Consider the following 22,543-nt stretch of genomic DNA (forward strand, 5'->3'; position numbering starts at 1 on the left):
TAGACGAGGTCAAGAGTCTTCCCGAGGTTCTTGAGGGCCTGAACGACTACTCCGCCGTGTTCTGCCTGGAAAGCGCCCTTCACTTGCTGGAGCAACAAGGATGCGAGCATATTAAAAATATTTCCGAGGACAATTATGTTGCCCCAGCTGCCCAAGATATTGGATGCGCCACGAACTCTTTTGTTGTGGAGAATGCAAAGAAGAATTTATTCGAGCGCATGTGGTCATCCTCCGGGCAGGAATACGTGAAGAGGCTAGCTTGCGAGCGATTAGCCCAGCTTCGTTCGCAGCCTAGTGCTACTAACGAGGAGGGGGATGCTGCGGAGTAGATCTGTTTATTTATAGACTTGTTTTTTATTTTGATGTAAAGGTGACGAGGTTAGATACTTTTGATTGTGTACGAAGTTATGCCTTATGAAATACACATGTACCTATGCATTTTTTAAGCTGCTGTGGTTTAGTTGCGCTTATTCGTGAGCCAACTACAAGTTTAGATAAGTCGAAGCTGGGTTGCCATGTGGGGCAACCCGCTGACTTAGTTGTTGCGAAAGCTAGTTGATACAGCGACTTGCGGTCGCTTCAACCATTACTGTATGTGTCGTTGGGTGTTACGTTGGTTGATTTCGTGCGAGGTTGGCGTGGTGACTTGTTTCTGGAAGTGGATGTGCTTGGAAGTTGTTGACGCCAGATTTCGACACGAGTAAAATCAGCGTCAGGAGAAGAAAAAATGGGAAGATACAGCAGGATACAAGGGTGACAGTTGGAAATCGGCCGAGTGGCGCTACAGTTAAAGATCAGTTGGTTGGTGCTACAGTCCAAGATCGGCCGATGCTACAGTCCAGGATCGGCCGATAGATCTTTAGAATTCCACCTCACTTGACCCCTGGGGTTTGGATCGGACGCGCCCGGTTCCCGATCGGTTACCCCTCACCGATGAAGAAATCGGCCGATTGGGAGGTTGGAATAATTGGGCCGGTATGGGCTTGGAAAGGATTATAAAGATGAAGAGGGAATCAGCCCATGAAGCGTATAATAACCGACCTAGTACGAGTCGTACTTGTAAATATTCGTTTTCCATTTGAATTAGGGATAGAGTTCTAGCCAGATAGGAAGTCGTCTGTACGGGGCTATAAATAGCCACTTTTGTAGATCTGTAATCATCAACAACTCAATACAACAAACTACTATTTCCTCGTACTTACTTTCAAGCAGGCAACTTCGCCAAATACTTTCTTCTTTTTCACGAGTTCGTACGGGTTGGCGGGGATGCATCAACTTGACCTCCGGCCGATCTTGTAAGTTCCGTTTACCGAGTAAATTCTAAGCTTTAACTTCGGGCGCATCGCTGTCGTTTCATTTAGATTTATTCACTAGTTATCAATATTTACTAGAATCGTAGGTTTTACCTGTTTTTCTAGTTTTATCACTAGTTATCCAGCTAGGAACCGGCAGTTTCGGCTTTTCTCATATTTTGCCGTTCAAATTACTTATTCTACGCATAGCCGACTAGATTTGTTCCTAGTGTTGCTACTGTAGCGTTGTACTAATTACTCCAACAGTTTTCATTCACGCTGCCTGGTAATCGGCTGCTTTATAGCCGATTTCTTTATTACGGCAAATCGGCCGATTCGCTGATAAGCTCTCTCGAGATCGGAAATTTAGCCGATCGCGACTTCTGGATCTGACACGTCTTCTTCCTTGCCAATCAACAGGTCAGATTGGCTGGCACGCCGCGCGAACCGCACCAGGGCAATCACCCAAACAGGAGTTAAGCAGATTCTCCCGGGTCGTGTGTTAAGACGCTGGGGATTCGGTCGACCGATTTCTAGTGCCAACACACTTTTGGCATGCCCGGTGGGACAAATACAACCGCCACCATGTCGAAAGCTGATGAAGTCTCCAAAGACAACGTCATCGAAGTAACAGAGGCAGATCTCAGGGACGACCAGAAGGAAGAACTAGAGAAGCAGACTGCATACTACCGGAAGGCTTGCCTGCAGTCCTTCAGTCGCACCAGAAGCGGGGAGGCTATCAAAAAGTCTCCATTTCCAACTCCCCGTCAGATCACAATCACCGAGGACTCGGACAAGATGTCCGAGATGGTCCAGCAGTCTGTTTATCAAGCCTTCATCGATCAATCCCCGGTGCTTGCAAATACGGTGTACAATGCCATCATCAGCTCCTTGGCTAGCGGGGTATCTCAAGGGTACAAGGGACCGGCATATGCTCCGCCGATTCCACCAAACAAGGGTTATCTGAATTCGGCTTCTCAGCCGATCCAATTTCCATTTGGGGGTTCAGGCGCTTCCTCATCATCAATTCCTATGGGGTATAATGGCACACAACACCTCCAGCCACACCCCGTTCAGCTGTCCTCTGCGCAATTCCCTCCGGTTAGTCCAGCGCCTTGGGGTGCACCATCAGCTACGGCCGTTCAGGATCAATCGGCCAGTCAGGGAAGTCCCCAATTCCAGGCGTCTTTCCAGGCAACCACTCGACCAACTATGCCGCCATACCAGCCTGTCGCACCAGAGATGAGCAAAGTAGCAGAGCTCGTACTATATGATGAAACGAGTGGCTCATTCAAACAGCTGACCCTGAATACATAGCCGGCTATAACACATCAGATGCCACATACTTTCACTCAGCATCAAGCCATCCTGCCTCCGATATACCAGCACGTGCCAGTCCCTCAGCCAACAGTTTACCAGCAACAGCCGGACTGGTCGGCACGTATAGCAGAAGTGATTCAGGAACAATTCGGCTTGAAGCCGAAGGTACAGACTTACACTTACAGGACACCGTACCCGTCTACGTACGACCTACTGCCGTTTCCCCATCGGTATAAAGTTCCTAACTTCACCAAGTTCTCGGGGATGGATGACACTTCAACCGTAGAACACGTGAACAGATTCATCATCCAATGCGGAGAAGCAGCGGCGCAAGACGCTCTACGGGTGCGGCTATTCTCGTCGTCTTTGTCTGGGTCGGCCTTCCAGTGGTTCACGACATTACCGCCCAACTCGATTATTACATGGGCCGATTTGGAGAGGTAGTTTCATAAATACTTCTACGCCGGGGTACATGAGATGAAGCTGTCCGATTTGACCAGCCTCAAGCAGAGAAGCGAAGAGCCGATATCCTCATATGTACAAAGGTTTCAGGAAATCAGGAACAAATGCTATTCTTTGGCTCTAAACGACGTACAGCTGGCTGATATAGCCTTTCAAGGTCTCCTACCTCACATCAAAGAAAAATACGCCTCACAGGAGTTTGAGAGCTTAAGCCAAATCGTCCACCGATTGTCTGGACAGGAGGTACGTTCTTTCAATCCACGGAGGAACTTCCAGAAGAAGGTGGCATACTTAGAAGAGGTTGAAGCCGAAGAAGATGCAGAGGTCAGTCTTGCGGAATGGGTTAAGGGAAAGAAGCCGATATCATGCCCGTTCGGCAAGAAGGAGCCAGAAACGTTCGGTTTTGACACGTCGAAGGCCGATAAAATCTTCGACCTCCTACTCTAGGAAGGACAGATTAAGCTCTCGCCATACCATACGATACCTTCTGCCGAACAGCTGAAGAAGATGAAATATTGCAAATGGCACAACGCTACCTCCCATGACACTAACGAGTGCAAAATCTTCCGACAACAGATACAAACGGCTATTGAGCAGGGCAGACTTAAATTTGAAGTACCAACAAAACCAGCCAAGCCGATGAAGATCGATCAGCACCCCTTCCCCACCAACATGGTTGACACGGGAAAGAATCCGCTCCAAACAAAGGTGCTAACATCCGAATCGGCTAAAAAGGGTGGTGCCGTAGATCCCAGAAATCAAGCGGCGCCTGAAGACATCAAGGGGAAGCGGCGGATGGTAGACAACGACAGCGGATCAGGTGAGCCACGCATCACTTCCCAATTCCTGCTCCACAAATATCAGCAGCAACATGAGCGCTCAAGATCCCGGGAAGAAGCGATGCGGCGACATGAAGATCACTGGAGATGCCCGTTCTTCATCCACTGTTGGGAAAGCAACCTCAGGTTATCGTCGGCCGATAATTGCCCAGAGTGCAACGGCCCGTATCATAACAATCGGCCGTTCAACAGGTCTCGCTCTAGAGATGGGAGACCAGAGCCGATCAACAGGAAATGGCGCGACCAAGATGACCGGCGCCCTCCCGTGCGTGATCGGCTGGGGGGCAGAAGTGACCGATATGATCGGTCGGAAGGCAAACGCCATGATAGGCCGGAGGGCAGATTTGATCGACATGACCGGTCGGAGAACAAGGCCAGCATTCACAGTCGGCTTGAAGAGGTGGCCGATGCTCGAGTGTCAGACAAGAACCCTTTAGGACGCGAACCGGAATGGGAACACGCCAGGCCACGAACCAAACCAGTGAACCCCAGGTGGTGTCCCGATGGATTAACCAAGTCTCAAAAATGAAGAATCCAGCGCCTCTGCCAGTGGGAACAGCAGGAGGAAGAACAACAGTACACGACGGACAAGAGGGAAGGCAGGTCTCAGGTATGGCGCCCCAAAAGAAACAACAGAGGAGGCGACAAATCGGCAGGCGATGAATCGGCAGCCGACATCGGCATGGTTTTCATACTGCCGATGGAATTTATGACTCCTGCCGACCGACAGGATATATCGGCGATAGAAGAACAGATGGCACAATTGGCTTTGGAGCCAATGACAGCCACATTCGAGAAGCCCGAAGACGACAAACGGCAACACCTGAAAGCGTTGTTCCTTAAAGGGCATGTCAGCGGCCGACCCCTCACTAGATTAATGGTAGACGGAGGAGCTGCAGTCAACATCATGCCATATGCCGTGCTCCGGAAGCTTGGGAAAAGCGATGATGACTTGACCAAGACAGACATGATGCTCAAGGACTTCGAGGGCAATGTATCCCCCGCTCGCGGCGCCCTCTGCGTCGACCTCACCATCGGCAGTAAGACCCTTCCCGGTACCTTCTTTGTTATTAATGGCAAGGGATCCTACAACATGCTACTCGGCCGAGACTGGATACACGCAAATTGTTGCATCCCGTCGACAATGCATCAATGTCTTGTACAATGGGTCGGCGACAACATCGAGGTGGTCAACGCCGACTCCGCATACGGCATCGCGGCAGCCGACACGCAGCAGTGGAGCTGCGAAACCGTCAAATGCATATCCGGTAGAGTATGGGATACTGACTTCTTGAAGGTGTCCAATTTTGGCCTACAGCCGATCCGAGCAGTCGGCTCCGAAGACTCAGATTAAATGGATCAGTTCACCCGAGAAGATGGGAAGCTAGGGCACGGGTTCACGTCGGCCGATTCATTGGAGATGATAGACTTAGGCGATGGCACCAAACCAAGGCCGACTTATATTAGTGCAAATTTAGACCCAGAATACAAATGTAAACTAACAAGTTTGTTAAGAGAATTTAAGGATTGTTTTGCTTGGGAGTATCATGAGATGCCCGGATTAGATCGATCTATTGTTGAACATCAGCTACCCATAAAACTAGGATATCGGCCGTATCAACAGCCTGCACGGCGGTGCAATCCTAAAATTCTACCAGACATAAAAGCCGAAATAACTCGGCTAATTGAAGCAAAATTTATTCGGCAATGTCGTTATGCCGAGTGGATCTCCAACATTGTACCAGTATACAAGAAGAACGGAAAGCTACGCATGTGTGTTGATTTCAGGAATCTTAATCAGGCCATGCCGATGGACGGATACCCCATGCCAACGGCCGACGTGCTGATAGACGTTGCCGCGGGACACAAGATTATTAGCTTCATGGACGGAAACGTTGGGTACAATCAAATACTTACGGCCGAAGAAGACATACCCAAAACGGCCTTCAGATGCCCAGGCCACCTTGGTTTATTCCAACTGTCTAATCGGCAAGGTGAATTTCATCAGAAGATTCATATCTAATCTATCTGGGCGAATCCAAGCTTTTACACCACTATTAAAGTTGAAGCCCGACCAGGAGTTTATTGGGGGGAAGAGCAACGTAAGGCACTGGAAGATATCAAGCAGTACTTGGTCTCACCACCGGTATTGGTCCCTCCTCAAACTGGTAAGCCATTTAAATTATATTTATCAGCCGATGAAAAGGCTATTGGGTCGGCACTAGTCTAGGAGTTTGAAGGAAAGGAATGAGTAATTTATTATGTCAGTAGAAGACTTCTGGACGCTGAAACAAGGTATCCTCCAGTGGAACGGTTGTGCCTATGCCTTTACTTCTCATGTACCAAACTCCGGCACTATTTGCTATCGACGGAATGTGTGGTCGTATGCAAAGACGACATGGTAAAATACATGTTGTCGTTGCTAATTTTGAAAGGGCGAATCGGCAAATGGATCTTAGCTTTGTCAAAGTTTGACCTTCGGTATGAATCGGCGAAAGCCGTCAAGGGACAGGTCATGGCCGATTTCGTCGCCCAACACTGCGGACCAGAGGCTACCTTCGTGGAACCGGTACCTTGGACTTTATACTTCGATGGATCATCATGTGGGGTCGGATCAGGAATCGGCATCGTCCTCATATCGCCTCGGGGGGCAAATTATGACTTTTCTCTGCCGATAGAAGCCACCGCCACTAACAATCAAGCAGAGTACTGAGCTGTATTGAAGGGATTACAATTACTAAGAGAAGTCAAGGCCGATTCTGTCGAAGTCTTCGGGAATTCCATGCTTATTGTGGATCAGTTAACAGGGAAGTCCGAATGCAAGGACGACATATTGACACATTGCGGTGGAGTTTGAGGGCTTCGTGGGCCAAATGCTGCCTCTCCTGTTTTAGATCGGCGATGACGGAAGGGAGTTCTTGGAGCCTCTTCTCTTCGGCATCTATTGCTTTGGTCACCTGTTCCATCTCCTTGGCAAGCTCTGCCCTCCGGCGTTTGAGGCGATCTATCGTGCCGACGATCCCTGGGCGAGAGTCCTCCAGAAAATGAATTCGTTGGTGCACCTCTTGGGCCTGACGCTTGTACGCATCTTCCTCTTCACGAGTCTTGGCCAACTTGGCGCGATCGGCCATGTGACGCAGGGCCCTGAAAACCAGGATCCTCATCGACTCGATATACGCGGGAGATGGCCGTATCTTTGTGCTGACTTTTCTTTTATGATGTCTTGGGTTGCTTTAAGGTCTTCGGTGGTCTTGTACATGTCCTCTTTTACCTTTGTTTGATGTGTTTCATCACTCAAGTCCATTACCTTACATCCATGTGACTAAACCTTATATACTCGCAAATGTTGTTCGTCCCTAGCAGGGGCGAGCTTAGGCATGGCCATAGCGGGCCATGGCCCCCCTGCCAAAGCAAAATTTCCATTGGTTGAATAGTGATTTTGGTACTGTTTATTAGTTTAATTGCTTAATGAACATTGGCTGGCCCCCTCTGGATTATTATTGTTATTATTGACACACAATCACCAAAATCACTAATGACCTAATTAGAACCACTTTCCTAACAGATACCATGCATTGTCAGGTTTGCATAACAAAATTGATTGAAATACAAGCATTCCCGCTAAACAAAATTGATTAAAATACAGGCACTCCCGCTGAACAAGAAGAAGAGCTAGAATTGAAAAGAAGCAACAATCCAATTTTGGGAGAAATTCACTGATAATTGGGAAGGAAACTAGTCTATACAAGCATAATCAAACTTCAATGTGAAGGTAGATAGAGGAAACAAAGCTACAATAAATCAGGGCAAAGCATCGCTCCGACCAAGAGGGTGTTGCTGTTCCGGGCTTCGTGCCCTTGCTGCCACCATGCTCTTCATCCTGCTTTGTGCTATTATTCATCCCATGCCCCTGAAACCATAGGGCCCCATGTATGTATGTAGCACAGCAGCAATAAGTAGTACTAGCTTTACTCCCTCCATTCCTTATTGTAGGTCGTTTTGACTTTTCTAGGTTCATAGATATTATTATGCACCTAGATATACACTATAGTCTCTCTGTTCCAAATTGTAGGTTCATAGATATTATTATGCATCTAGATATAGTGTATGTATAAACCTAGAAAAGTTAAAATAACCTACAATTTGGAACTGAGGTAGTATTGTAATATTCCAAAAAAAATTAATATTTATTTGAGTGAAATTTGCAAAATTTTAAAACTTTTTTTTAATTGTGTGCTCATTTGAAAATGTTAGCTAATTCATTCCTCATCCCAAAAATTCCATTTCAAAATTTGTGTGGGTTGAGTTGGATCTTTTTTATTTTATTTGGAGTTAATTCAATTCAAAATTCAAACTAAATCAAAATCTAAATAAAAACCAAACCTAAACCAATCTAACCTAACCTATCAGACCGGCCCGCTAACCTATCTAACTCGTGGCCCGCTAACCTTCGGCCTAGCCCGCGCGTGCGAAATGGACACGGCCAATAGGCCAGCCTAGCTCGCACCAGCTGCAGCCCCACTCCCTGCCAGCAAACCCGCCTATTAGCCTCACCGGTGCTCCTGTTCTTCTTCCTCCTCTCGCTCGTACATCACGCACCCGGCACATGCGCTCGCGGACCGATGGGGACGCCATGTTGGAGCACACTACAGCTGCTCCGTGCGCCCGTGACCCCTTCCAGGAGGTTTAGCCAGGAGGAATGGACCTCCTTGCCCTCACCCTACACCTCCACGCCCTAGACCCGACAGTCGGATGCATGCCACGCTGCTCGTGGCACGAACACCAAAGAGGGACGGCGGGCCTCCGTCATTGCCCTCCAACCGCCATGCCGAGCTTATAAAAGGGGACCCAGGGCTTCTGACTTGAGCACGTCACCAGGGACCTTCCCCTCGTAGCCACCCGAGAAGAAGAAGGGGAAGGGGAGGAGGAAAGGGAAGTAGGAGGAGGAGAAGGGAGGAAAGGGAAGGAGGAGGTGGAGCGAAAGAGGAGGAGAAGGGGAAAGGAAGGAGGCCGCTCTGGAGGAACTCAAAGCTGCCCGAACGCTGCCGCAACCTTCGCCAAGCCCTCATCGTGAGCTTGCCACCCCTCTTTCTCTACCTCGACTCCCTTGTTCTCTAGCCGTAGTCGCCGTAGATGTAGGCCGCCGCTGCTTCGCCTCGCCGCCGGCCGCCGGGGTCCGTGTGTCACCTCACTGTGCACGGTCGGGGAAAGCCCTGGGACCGCGTGCACGAGCGCCCGCACCACACCGCGCGCCTATAGGCGCACCGCTTGGGGGCACATGCCGGCCGGGCTGCCGCACGCCGTACCTGTGCCAGCCGCACACTGCATCGCCCGTGATCACCTTCGAGTTCATGGTCTCGCAATCCTCCCTGCCTACAAATCAACCACTTGGATAACCCTCTGGTGGACTGCCGGGCTACTAAATCCAACAGTTGGCATGCCAGGTAGGGGAGATCGCGGGATCCACTTAGCGAGCTTGCTGGTAGAAATCTCTGACATCTGTCCAATTGGGTGAGTTATTTCTAATATCGGTATTAAATTGATCTGATTTTTCGGATGCTAATCACATGCTGATTTGTCTTTCTGATCCATACGGTATACGCACATGTCATCTTCTTCGGCACAAGCGCCACTCGGCGTCTTCTAGGGGGATGTGCGTCATCGGCCCACAAGGAAGTCAGCTGTCATGTGACCCTACCCCTCGGAGTATATACGAGAGGTAGGGGTACCCCTAGGAGGGGAACTCATCCGATTTCATCAAAGACTAAACCACGCACCAGCGCAAAGCAATACAATCCAGCAAAATATAGGACATAGGTATTACTCTCCGGAGGCCTGAACCTGTCTAAACCTTCGTGTTCTTGTGATCACCTTCGAGTTCTTGGTCTCGCAATCCTCCCTGCCTACAAATGAACCACTTAGGTAACCCCCTGGTGGACTGCCGGGCTACTAAATCCAACACTATCCATCTTCTGGAAGAAACTTTCTTTATCACCTTCCAATATTTGAGATTCATGTAAACATTTTCAACCGTTGGATCTTCTCTCCAAACCCTAGCCCCCAATCCCACCCACCCATGCCAACATCACCCCCCCCCACGCGGATCCGCGGCCCCGGCCGCTGCCCCCCCCCCCCCCCCCCCCCCCCGCGTGACCCCACCGCTGCCCTGGCACCCGTGCCAGCTCGCCGGCTGCAGGCCTCCCGGCCGCCACGCTGCCATGCCATCGCGCACCTTCCCAGTGGCTGTGCGGGCTCGCCGCACTGCTGCCGCCGGAAGGCAACTTTTTTTTCAAATGTTGAGTTTCAACTTTTTAGAAAAAAAAATGTTCCAACATTTTTCCATGATCGAGCATTTTTCACGAAAATGTTGGGTCAATTTTTTTATAAGATTAGAATACCTAACTCTTTTATTTGGATTCAACTATTTTTGAAAAATGTTGGTTCAACATTTTTGTCCAACATTTTAAAAAAAATGTTGGTTCAACATTTTTATCTAACATTTTTTTCAATTAAAATGTTCAATGGGCCATCATCCTAAATACGATCTGGATCTTAATGGGATTTATAGTTGAACCCCTTAACCATAGCCCCCGCCCACCAGCCTTTGCGTGTCGGAATCCATGCCACGATTGGCCGCCTAGGGCTTACCACTGCCCTTTAGTAGAAGCCCCTGCAACCTTGCAATCATCTCACTCTCACCGGCCCCTAACTGCAGTGATCACCAAAGCCCTTTGGTAGAAGCCCCTGCTACGCCCAGGCCCGGCCCTAGGGGGGTCGAGCTGTGTGGCCAATCTGGGCCCCAAAAACAGATGGGCCCATCCTAATGTATGCATGTATAGGGAATAGGTAGTGCTCCAGGCCTGCATGCAGGAGGTTATGGCTGCTTACGTAGTTCACTTGGGCCAGGCCCATAGGACGAGCACAAGCAGCGGAAATTCGGAAATTCTGAACAAGCGACTACTCACATGCCCTCCGCAGCTCCGCCAAAATGGCGTCGGCCGACTCCTCGTCTCCTGCCTCCTCGACTCCTCATCTGCTTTATGCCTGCCTACCTGCGTGATCCGATCTTCAGACTCTAGAGACTCACCTCCGACACTGATGAACGCTAGAGGCCAGAGCCAAAGGTGAGAAGGTAACAGATACTTGCCCCCTCCATTGATCTTCACAGTTCAAAATTCATCTTTACTGTAACTTGTAATTTACTTATTTGATTAAGTCGATCCAATATGTCAGTACATTTGTAAATTACTAATTGCTTTGTTAAAAATTTCAGTGCCCTTGTGTCATCTAGAAAGCATGCATCAGGCTGTGAGAAAAGTAAAAGGTAGAAACGTGCATGTAGATGATTTGATAGAATCAAAGAGGATCCATTGATATTTTATTAAGAGTAGTAGAATGCGTAGATAATTTGATAGAATCACAAAGAAGATCCATTGATAATTTTTTAAGAGTAGTAGAACTGCTCCAAGAAACTAGATGAGTTGGCCCTTCTTTTAGTTTCGATCCGAGTCAGAGAAGTCTCGGGACCGGGCCTGGCTACGCTGCTGTCATCTCACCAACACCTAACTGTCGTAATCCACCCCGCGATCGGCAACGAAGCTCACAACCGTTAAACCTTACGTGATAGTTGAACACAACCGTTAAACCTTTAAAGATTTTAAGCAAGCTCCATCTAAACTATTAGAATACCTAATTACTAAAAAAGACCCATTAGAAAGCCTAAATGATAAGTGATTAGCATAAATAACTAATAATTTAAATAACTAGTAAACTTGATTTTGTGGATCATTAGGGGGCCATGGCCCTTGCGGTGCTGCCAGCCTCTCCACCACTGCTCACCATTTCTGTGCGTGCAAGCATATTGACTGAGTCCGGCCCATATAGCCCAATAGTTAAGTCAATACTCGCTTCGTCTAGAAAAGTGAATACTCCCTCCAACCAGATATATAGATTTTAATTACATCTAGAAAAATAAAAATGAATAGTACGGAGCGCGTAGCTTTATACGGCTCCATTAAAATTTAGGGGATGAAAATCAGACTTCTGGCAAACGTTAGTAGTTAGTAGCCTTATACGACAGGTCAAGAACCTTTTCCTTTGTCGACTAGTTAGTAGCCTTGACCAAGGCCCGGCCCAACTTGCCATAACTGTATTATACTAAGGGCACATTTGGTACAGCTCAAAAACGGCTCCTGGAGCCGTTTTTGCTAGTTAGTAGCCTTGACTAAGACCCGGCCCAACTTGCCATAACAGTATTATACTAAGGCACCTTTGGTACAGCTCCAAAAACGGCTCCTGGAGCTGTTTTTGCCGGATCCGAGCCAAACACCAAAAAAGGAAATGGCTTCGACCGAGAAGCACTCCGGAGCCGGAGCACTTTTTGCACTGCGCGCACGGAGCCGGAAAATTGGGCTCGAACGGCTCCTTCCCACTTGCGCTAGGGAGATGGCCCACAAGTTTCTCAAAATTACGCCAATTGCCACCGCAAATAACAGAGGCGCTAGGCCTTCAGGCCTCCGCATGCACTTTCTCGCCCCGTGCCGCTTTCTCCCCTCGCGCAACAGCAGCGCCGGCGGCGCCATGTCCCAGGGCCGGCGCCCAACGGCGGCGCGCAGGGAAGGTCCTCCGGGCAGTGAAACCGGCGGATCGAGCCTTGCTGACCTCGATCCAGGGGTTAGGGGCGGCGGAGGTGCCGCATCTCAGCCGGATGCGGCCCTTCCCGGACCGGCGGCGACTGGCCAACGACGAGCGCAGCAGGCGGCCAGCCAGTCCGGGGGTGAGACGGCTCACCAAGCATTGACGGCGGGCGGAGGAGCGTGGCCTGGTGGCGGCCCCCCTGTGCTGTCGGCGCCCCCCCCCCCCCCTCCCCCGTGCTATCGGCGGTGGGCTGCTTGCTGGTTCCATGGCGGGCGGCAGAATAGGGCCGGATTGGTGGAGCAGCGCAGCGGCGGCCGCAACTCTCGGGCCGGAGTGGCTGTCTAACATATTGGCGTCATCGTCGGCGCCGGCGCCGGCATCGGCGGCGAACGAGTTCGAAGAGGCAATGTCGGTGCCAGTTCGAGGAGCCTCTGCTCGCCGTGGAGGAGGACGCGGTGGCCGAGCACCTAGAACACCAACGCCGATTCCTGCTTCCCTTGTAACCGTCGATGATGGAAGGTAAAAGTTATTGAGCTGTTTTTGATCCCGGACAACCCACAAAGGGAAGTCTCATCGAGCTGGGTTTAGAAATTTTAAGGAATTACAATCAAAAGTAGCTCGGAGATGCTCATATAGATGAAAGAAAATTATACTTTATCGCCGAACAGATTAGCTCATAATTTTTGAAAGCATATCTGCCGCAACAAGAATCAGAAATTTTCAATTGATAAACTGCTACATGACATCATTCAGACAACGCATTCGATAAATTATGCTGCATTTGGCATTGTAAAGGTTTGTTATATTCACCATGTCACATGGACACAATAAATCAAAAACAATACTTGCAGCTGTTGGAACTTATTTCCTATGCAAGCAAGCCACGAGGATGCAGCTGTTGGGCACAAGTTTCATAATGAGCTGGGAAAATGGAATGCCTAATTGGGTGTGAAAATGGATGTTGTGACGGTGATTATTTGGAATTGTGTGACATACCTCTGTGTGAAAATGGTACCGTCGACGTTAGTAGTATGCTTGGAATGTGATGCTGATTATTTGGTGCTTGTAGAATGTCATACATCTCTACGTTAAAATTGTATGTCTTACTTGTTATTTGGTGCTTACGGTACTGATTTGCAACAAAGACGCCGCTTGGTGTGATGAGAACACTAGAATAGTCTGTGAGATTTTTGCAGACGAAGTTCAAAAAGGAAATCGGTAAAGTACTCATTTGAATAAGACAGGTTATAAGAATGTCATCCAAAGGTTTCATGAGAGGACCGGTACTCTGTATACTAGAAAACAATTCAAGAATAAATGGGATAAATTAAAAATTGATTATGGAATTTGGAAGCAACTGACCAATAAAGAGACTGGCATAGGATGGGATGAATCAGGAAAAAATATAGTTATGCCAGAGAGTTGGTGGAAGGAAACAGCAAGAGTAAGTGCAAGTTATTTTTCATGCTTAACAATGTTCCATTGTTTTGGTGAATGATTTATTTCCGTACTGACAATTATTCCTTGCATTACTAGATTTAAGCACAGAGAGCTCCAAAATGAGGAAAGCTTGGGAATTATGTTCGAAGATCTTCGTAACACCGGGGATGATCATTGGTGTGCTTCTAGTGGTGCAAGACCTTCTCAAACAAATTTGGATTGTGATGCTTCTCCCATTAACCTTGATGACGAGGATGAAGCTGACAATGACGATGACAGTGAACCAGAGGAGGTGACACCTACTAGTGTGAGAGGGAAGAGAGGTAGAGTGGCTGATAACAAGAAGGGAAAGAAACTGAAGACAAGTGGAGGTCTTTGGTTTCAAGAACAAATGGGTAAGATTGTGGAGATGAATGAGCGAACAACTGCATCCTGTGAGTCCATTGCGAGGAGGGAGGACAAATCTGGTTATTCAATCCAGGATGTCATGGCATTGGTGAAGGAATGTGGTGCTGTTCCAGGAACAAATGAACATTTCATTGCATCACTTGTTTTTACCAAAAAAGCTGAAAGAGAGATGTTCATGACATTGGACACACCTGAAGAGAGATTTGATTGGTTGACTAGAAAGCATGACTGGATGACTAGAAATGATGTGCCTAAGTAGAGCAACCACTGTATCCTTGCAATTAGTGCTATTTATTTGTTGTTCTAGTTTAATGGTTTGTAATATGTAGGCTTTGTATAACTTTCCATTGCTACTATTTGGAGTTGTAATAATGATATTGTTTTAATGATTATTCTTTGTGTAATGAACAGATCTGATTATTCTTCTCATGAGACTGATGAAAGTGATTCTGATGATGATGAATGGACTATGAAAACTCTTGCATTGTTGAGGGGTGCTCAAAATATTCAATTTATGACTGTTATGCTTTCTTCCAAATATTTCTTGACATATCATGACAAAAATGAGAATAGAACTCCATCACAGAGTGGCTTTGGTTGGACTATGGAGAAACTTCAGACTCCAGGATAGAGCCTTAAGATGTTCAGGATGGACCCACACCTATTCTACCAGCTACATGATTTGCTAGCGAGTTCATATGGTCTTGAGTCATCTGTGCACATAAATTCTATGGAATCACTTGCTATGTTCCTCCTTGTGTGTGGCCAAGGTATGTCGAACAGTGCTATCGATAGTATATTCAACCATTCTTCAGAGACCATCAGTAGAAAATTTGAGGAGGTTCTGAATTGTGTGGTGGGTATGTGTAAGGACTACATAAGACCTATTGATCCTAACTTCAGTACTACACACTCAAGGATCAGTAATGATCGGAGGATGATGCCACATTTCAAAGATTGCATTGGTGCACTAGATGGTACTCACATTTTGGCAACACCACCTCCTCATGACCTCATAAGATATATTGGCCGAAGTGGCAAAGCGACACTAAATGTTCTTGCTATTGTTGATTTTGACTTGCGATTTACATATGCATCTATTGGACAGCCTAGATCTATGCATGACACCAATGTGTTGTTCCATGCACTAAGACATGATTATGACAAATTCCCTCACCCTCCTACAGGTAGGTTCATATTCTGTTATAGTTGTCATAAGTGTGCACATGGACATATTTAGAATGTAGCTCATATAATTTTACATATGTGCTTAGGAAAATATTACAATGTTGATGCGGGTACCCAAATAGACCTGGCTACTTGGCTCCATACAAGGGCGCAAGGTACCATGTGCCACAATGGAGGAGGGGTCCTGCTCCAAGCGGTGAGCATGAGCTCTTTAATCATTTGCATTCAAGTCTTCGTAATGTGGTAGAGCGTGCTTTTGGAGTGTTGAAAATGAAATGGAGAATACTTCTCAAGATGCCGACTTTTCCATTGGAGAAGCAAATGATGATCATTGCCGCAACCATGTGCCTCCATAACTTCATTCGTGAGAACAATGCACAAGATAAACATTTTCGCAAATGTGATCGGAATCTTGATTATGTGCCTACCATACCATCAAGATATGCATGACATCTTCCTTCCCAAAATGCAAGCGATACATCAACTTCTGAATCGAATGATCAAGCAATGGATAGATTCCGTGATGGCCTTGCAAGGGCGATATTTCTATCTAGATCATCATGAGCATTATGTTGGCTTCTAGGTTGATGTGAGGATTATGCCTCATCTTTTGTAAAAACCACTACTATTAATGCTGAGGACTATGCCTCATCTTTTGTAAAATCCAGTAGCTAGTAATTGCAAATGAGCAAAGACGTGACCATCACAAAGACACAAACCATCTTTTGATCTAGAAAATATTTCTATTTATTTTTTTAATTTATATGAACTAAAATTATAAATGAAAGGGAAACATACAATTCAGCTAAACAATCAAGTCATATATCAAGGGGCATATTCGACATTTGACACCTCCAATCCATTCATGAAAAACAGGGTGGAGCTGTTTTGCTAAACGTTTTCCAAAACGGCTTCAGCTCCACCAGAGGAGCCAGAGCTGTTTTCAGAGGAGCCGGAGCCCTGCCAAATTGGCCCTAATGTGTGTTATTTTATTGTTGATTCATGTGCGATTATCACACTATCGTAAGATGGATCCGGTAAAAAAGAACGGAGCCGCAGTCCTTTCGAAGACCTGTCAAACACCACCAATGGAGGGAAGTATTGAAGACACAAAATCCTTTGAAATAGATCAAGGATCCATATTAGAACATAATCCCTCCGTTCTAAATTACTATTCGTATTCGTTCTAAATTACTATTCGTATTCGTTTTGACTTTTCTAGATACATTATTTTTTGCTATGTATCTAGACTATCCAGACATGTCTAGATACGTAGTAAAAATAATACATCTAGAAAAGCCAAAACGAATAGTAATTTAGAGCGGAGGGAGTACTCCCCTAATTTCATTCAGGGTCAAAGCAACAAATTCACGGCAAGTGGGATAGAGGTCGGTGAAGTATATATAACAAATAAAGAAAGCATCACTATCGCATCAGAAGAAAAGGGGAACGATGGGGAGAGTGGTTGGGGTTCTGAAAGATGGCTTAATTAAACTGTTGGATCTACATCCATCAGTTGCAAATCTCGACTGATGGATGGCTTAATCCGACTGTCGTATCTACATCCATCGGTTACAAATCTCGACTGATGGATAAACGAAACCTCCTTGAATTGTGAAGGAGACAACAAAGTCGCTTGACAAGGCGAGTAAACATTTGATGTCTTCTTTACAATTTCTTGCATGATATTAATTGAGGTATAAGTTCCCATCCCATCTACGTCCAAAGTATCATAAAACGTGTATTGTAAACAAGTATTGTGAATCTAAGGTGGCAGTTTGATACCACACACTGCAGATTGCTTAGTCACTAATCAGCCTCATTGCTGCAAACACAAGCCATGCTCCTTTTCTCTCTTTTTAGAAAAAACACTACATATTCTGATAAGTAAAACAGCCAAACCACCCAACCCCCGGCAGCATTTTCGGCAAGTTACTCTACATTCTCACAATCCACTTCAGTTCTTACGAATAGAGCAAAACAAGCATGCTGCTGCAAGCATATCTGGCACAAGTGCATCGTTTCTCAACCACCTACTCAAACATCCATATTAACAGTTCGTGAAGAAAACAAACCGAGAAATAATGAGCAGATAACAACGGCACTCAGCATCCTAGAATGAAACTCTATCAGCTGCCTCATGCACAAGTCTGTCTTGAAACCATTTCTCCATAACATCTGGCTTCTCATCAGCATCACTAACCTCTTACGAAAGAACCAGAACCACTGCCATTCGCACTTCGCCATCTGCTGCTAAGAGGGGGAAAAAGGCTGGCACAAGTTTTAAATTTTACAGTCACTGTTAGCCTCTCTTAGCCTGGAGTGAAAACAATACTAAACAAATTAATTTGTTCATTAGCAATGGATGCTTGCATGCTTCAATAGGATAAGGCAATGCTCCAGAATTCATGGAATGAGTATGACATGCCATGTCTATCAACTGCCCTTCCCTCATGAACATGCCATGACATGATGGTATGGATCCATTCCGAATTGTTAGTATGCCAGAGAAATCATAACTATTACAATATGTCCATATAGCGAAGTGATAATGACATGAACACAAGAAATGTTGTAACTGCATACAGGGAACTGCATAAATTCCACGACAAATGCCAAATGCACACCTAGAAGATGGCCTACTCAAAACTGCAAATATAGAGAAAACAACACCAGCAACCATATTGGTGACAATGCAATGTCTACCAGATGATGATCATGTCCCAGACACTCCACCTAATGAAGATGATGTGATGTCCCAGAAACTTCACCAAATGAAGATGCCAATGTCACACATGAGAAAAAACAGAGCATTTAGAAGAAGCATGCAGATGATATATAGGATGGAGTGGCATGAAATCCATGATGGCATGCTAAAGTTCAAGATACATCCCCTTTGGCAACTCTCAGTTTGCGGAAGCTCCATTTAGAATTCCTGCAACGCCACCAACTGAATCCTTCCTTCGCCCAAAGGGATTCTTCGAAAATGTTCTAGATGTTAAGGAGTGCCAAAAAGATGGATATAAACTAAAGTAACCTCAAAAGTCATACATAAGAAACAAAAGGATGAACCGGGCGCAACAATAATATTATAAATTTGGACACTTGATATGAATAGATTAACAAACTGGAGAATTTACAAACAAAAAAAGTAAAGGATATTGTATCCGCATTCCACCACGACCAGAACTAGGAATAACAGCACCCTGTAAAGTATGGTGCACAGCTGTAGCAGCATTCACATCCTGAAAAAAAGGGCAGATGCTGAGACATGCATGAATAGCAAAGCTAACAACACAATAAAATCTATTGTTGCTATTACTAATACTGCATTTTGCATTTTGACATGTAAATTTATTTTTATTTTAGTTCATTTCTAGCCTATCCCAACTTACTTGGAAATACAAAAGCATGTACAAGTAATTACCTCAAATTCAATAAAATCTACTGTTGCTATTACTAATACTGCATTTTGCATTTTGACCTGTAAATTTATTTTTATTTTAGTTCGTTTCTAGCCTACCCCAACTTGATTAGAAATACAAAAGCATGCACAAGTAATTACCTCAAATTCAATAAAACAAACAGTGTTCCTGTCTTGGCGTAAAACTTTCATTTGTTTGTAACCAGGTTGCCTGAAAGAAAATTGAGGAAAAATTGTTGATTGCATCAACCTGAACAAAAGTATGCAGAGCCATAAACCTGGCGAGCAAAATGGTAACCACTGTTAGAATATTTCTGTTTGAAGTTCAGATTCTTACACACTGAAGAGACTCCGCAATTCCTCCTCAACTACAGTTTCACCAAGATTCCCAATGAAAAGGGTATTGCAGGGAGGATTATCTTTGGTGTTCTGCAAAAGAAAATTAGAATACTTGATAAGAAATTATACCCTTCAAGAAACTCTTGATTGAACAATATGAACCAGTTATCACTGTAAACAGAAGACATACTTCAACTATACTACATTAATTAATGTCTCAAATATTCAACTTTTATATAGCATTTTAAGTGACCAACTGAAATTGCTAAAGAAAATACAACATCAACAAAACTAATCAATCTAATGTCATCCAAACACAAATATTTTAACAAACAAGACTTGATATTCTTACATGTACATGTGAATTAGCCACAAAAATAAAATTTATGAGTATGAAAGAGTGGTTAATGGAATATGGTCCATTAATATACTGTTCACAATTCATCTCAAAAGTTGCTAGGCTGTAAACGACGTGCTAAAAAGTAGATATTCTAGTCATGTTCAATAGGTGATCTAAAGGAAAGTTTCTAAGCTTTATCATTAGCATCATTTCCAGGAATTCTCAGCCCAATTGCTTATCCTCAAATTTCTAATGAGCCCCAACCAAATGATGGATCAGTATGACTACAAGAAATTTGAGTATCACAAGCTTCAGGAGAAGTAAAATTTTAGTTACTTACACTAAAATTTGACAAAACTGATGATATTCAAGCAGAGACATAATAACAATGGTGCAATCACAACTGAACTTTGTAAAGAGTGCTGCAAAGAATCATGCAATATAAGAAAAACAAGTTGCTATGCAGAGAAGAAAAACAATAGGTTCTTCTGTTACACCATATCGATGCTGGACTTATTACATACAACGCTCGAGACGAAGCTATCATGATCTGAGAAAAACTAAATAGTGCAACCTTCTAATTATGATTTCAAACAATATTAACTCTAAAATTACCTGAACAGGAGCATAGGCAGTTGGACCTGGTACAGGCGAAGGTGAAGTCATAGCTACCGGGGGCACTGGATAGGCATAGGGGTTGTAAGGAGGCGGAGCAGCGATATAACTGAATCACCTCCAAAAAGAAGAATGTTAAATCCTTTGATGTGTGATTGGGTGCAGGAGGAAAAAAAGAATTTACCCTGCAGTTCCCCACATGGAAACAGCCGGTGGGGGTGGATGAAATGGAGGTGGAGCATAAGGTGAATGAGTATAGTCTCCACCTGTTCGCAAGCGTTTACTTTGGTCCACAGCATTTGCATCAGTTCCCACACCTGAAAATAGGTTTAAATTCTTTCAAATGCATGATAAACATGGAGAAAATTATACCAATCAAACAACTCATCAAAAGGGATAACAAAATATTAAATGAAAGGATAAACGGATATCACACAAATTTGTAACCACAATTTTTCAGTTAAGTTGTAATGGATCATACATCAGAAGCTCAAACGAGTGTTTTGTACCAACTAATAAAACATACTCTAAAATTCACAACAATTTCTTGAAACCTCAAATCTCCAAATAGGAATTATTTCTCCTTGCATATCATATCAAATGCATAATACAGGAAAAAATTCAATCAGATTTAAAAGCACAATGCCAAAGTTGTCAATTATTGTTCAGACTTTTCTATGTGCATGAGGCTTAACAAAAGAACAGGAACGTCGGTACCCAATAATTATCCACATTTATCGAAGATTGAAAGTTTGTTTGAGTAAGAAAATTAAGGAAACAAATAAAGAGCAGAACTTCTCTACTTCAAGCTCACATTCCTCTCCATTGGTCCCATGTGTAACAATAAATGAAAAGGCTCCCATCAAGTAGCAGATGCAGGATACAGGTCCTGTGTGACCTAAATAGTGGGGTTTCCTTATCAAGTTTGATGAATTAATTAAAAAATAAGTATTAAACTCCACTAAGCTTTCGATGCTTCAACTGTACTCCACGCCTACCCTGCCACCCACCACATCATCCATCAATGACAAACAATGTTCACTAAAGCCTGCAAAGTTTCTTTATCCAGCTCAATTTACCCACATCACAAGTTGCTCCCAATAGAACTTCCAACCAACTAGAAGCTCAACAATGCTAACCTATCAGGTCCAAACTTCCCATGTATGATGCAAAATACTAATGCGACAGCAAGAGAGCAAGCGCACAACAGTAGATTGCAATCCCACCTCTCTTAACGAAGAGGTTCTTCTTGGCCATCTCAGTGTGCAGCGCCGATTTCGTCTCCGCATCAAACACCAGATCCTGCAGATTAATGACTAATCCGGCTCAAATCCCATCCGTTCAAAGAGTTCACCCGCCACGGAGAGAAGCCAAACCGAACCTGCAGCGCGGCCTTGGCGGCGACGGCCTGGTGCGCGGTGGCGAAGAGCGCGAAGCCCATAGGCTGGTCGCCCTTGAAGTTGATCTGCGAGGCCTCGAACCCCGGGAGCCAGCGCAGCAGGTTGTGGAGCTCCCGCTCCTTGACGTCGACGGGGAGCCCCGTGATGAAGATGGTGCGGACCTCGTCGGCCGCGGCGGTGCCGGGCGCGCCGGGCACGGGGGGAGGAGGCGGGACGGCGGCGGTGCCGGGCGCCCCCGGCGGGGGCGGAGCGGCCGCCGCAGGCGGCCACTGCTGGTGGAACGGGTGGATGCCGGCGCCGGCCATGGGGGGCGCTAACCCTAGCTCTGGAGAGAGAGATTGGGGTTTGGGGCGTGCGGGGTTCGGGAAGGAAAGAGAGGTCGATGGGAATTGAATTGCCGATTTGGGGATGGAGATGATCTGGAATTCTGGATTGTGGCGGGGGCACGGTGGTGGGCCTAGCGAGGCACAGGCGGCAGCTGCAGTTCTCCAACTTTTTCTTTTTTAAAGAATACTCACTCCGTTCTTAATTTAAATACATGACGCCGTTACTTTTTTTTTTACTCTAATTTTAACCACCAATATCAATACATGACGCCGTTACTTTTTTTACTCTAATTTTAACCACCAATATATAGTAAACGAGTTAGTTAATTAAAGTAAAATGTATATCATTATATCTATTATCAAATATACTTTAGATTTAACTTATAGGTTTATCTATTTGCAAAAATATTTGTAGAAAAGATGAATAGTCAAACAAATGAAAAAAGTCAAAGGCGTTATATATTTAAGAACGGAGGGGGTAACTGTTTCCTATTTAAATTTAGACAAAATACC

The 22,543-nt window shown here is 45.4% G+C and overlaps 1 protein-coding gene and 1 pseudogene across 1 annotated transcript; one reads left to right on the forward strand and one right to left on the reverse strand.

The window, feature by feature from the left end:
* The first annotated feature begins 12,815 nt into the window (after positions 1 to 12,815).
* Positions 12,816 to 14,693, forward strand: LOC117861742 (L10-interacting MYB domain-containing protein-like; annotated as a pseudogene).
* A 2,864-nt stretch (positions 14,694 to 17,557) lies between these two features.
* LOC117861199 (uncharacterized) lies at positions 17,558 to 22,093 on the reverse strand. Its single transcript, XM_072294493.1, has 8 exons — positions 21,686 to 22,093; positions 21,531 to 21,606; positions 20,489 to 20,621; positions 20,305 to 20,413; positions 19,348 to 19,439; positions 19,152 to 19,221; positions 18,747 to 18,831; positions 17,558 to 18,572 (listed from the first exon to the last, which is right to left on the reverse strand). Exons 1-8 carry the CDS (start codon positions 22,007 to 22,009, stop codon positions 18,493 to 18,495), a joined length of 969 nt encoding a protein of 322 aa, XP_072150594.1. The 5' UTR covers positions 22,010 to 22,093; the 3' UTR covers positions 17,558 to 18,492.
* Between the last annotated feature and the right edge of the window lie 450 nt (positions 22,094 to 22,543).

The sequence above is a fragment of the Setaria viridis genome, chromosome 6, assembly GCF_005286985.2.
Source record: "Setaria viridis chromosome 6, Setaria_viridis_v4.0, whole genome shotgun sequence".
NCBI classification, from domain to species: Eukaryota; Viridiplantae; Streptophyta; class Magnoliopsida; order Poales; family Poaceae; genus Setaria; species Setaria viridis.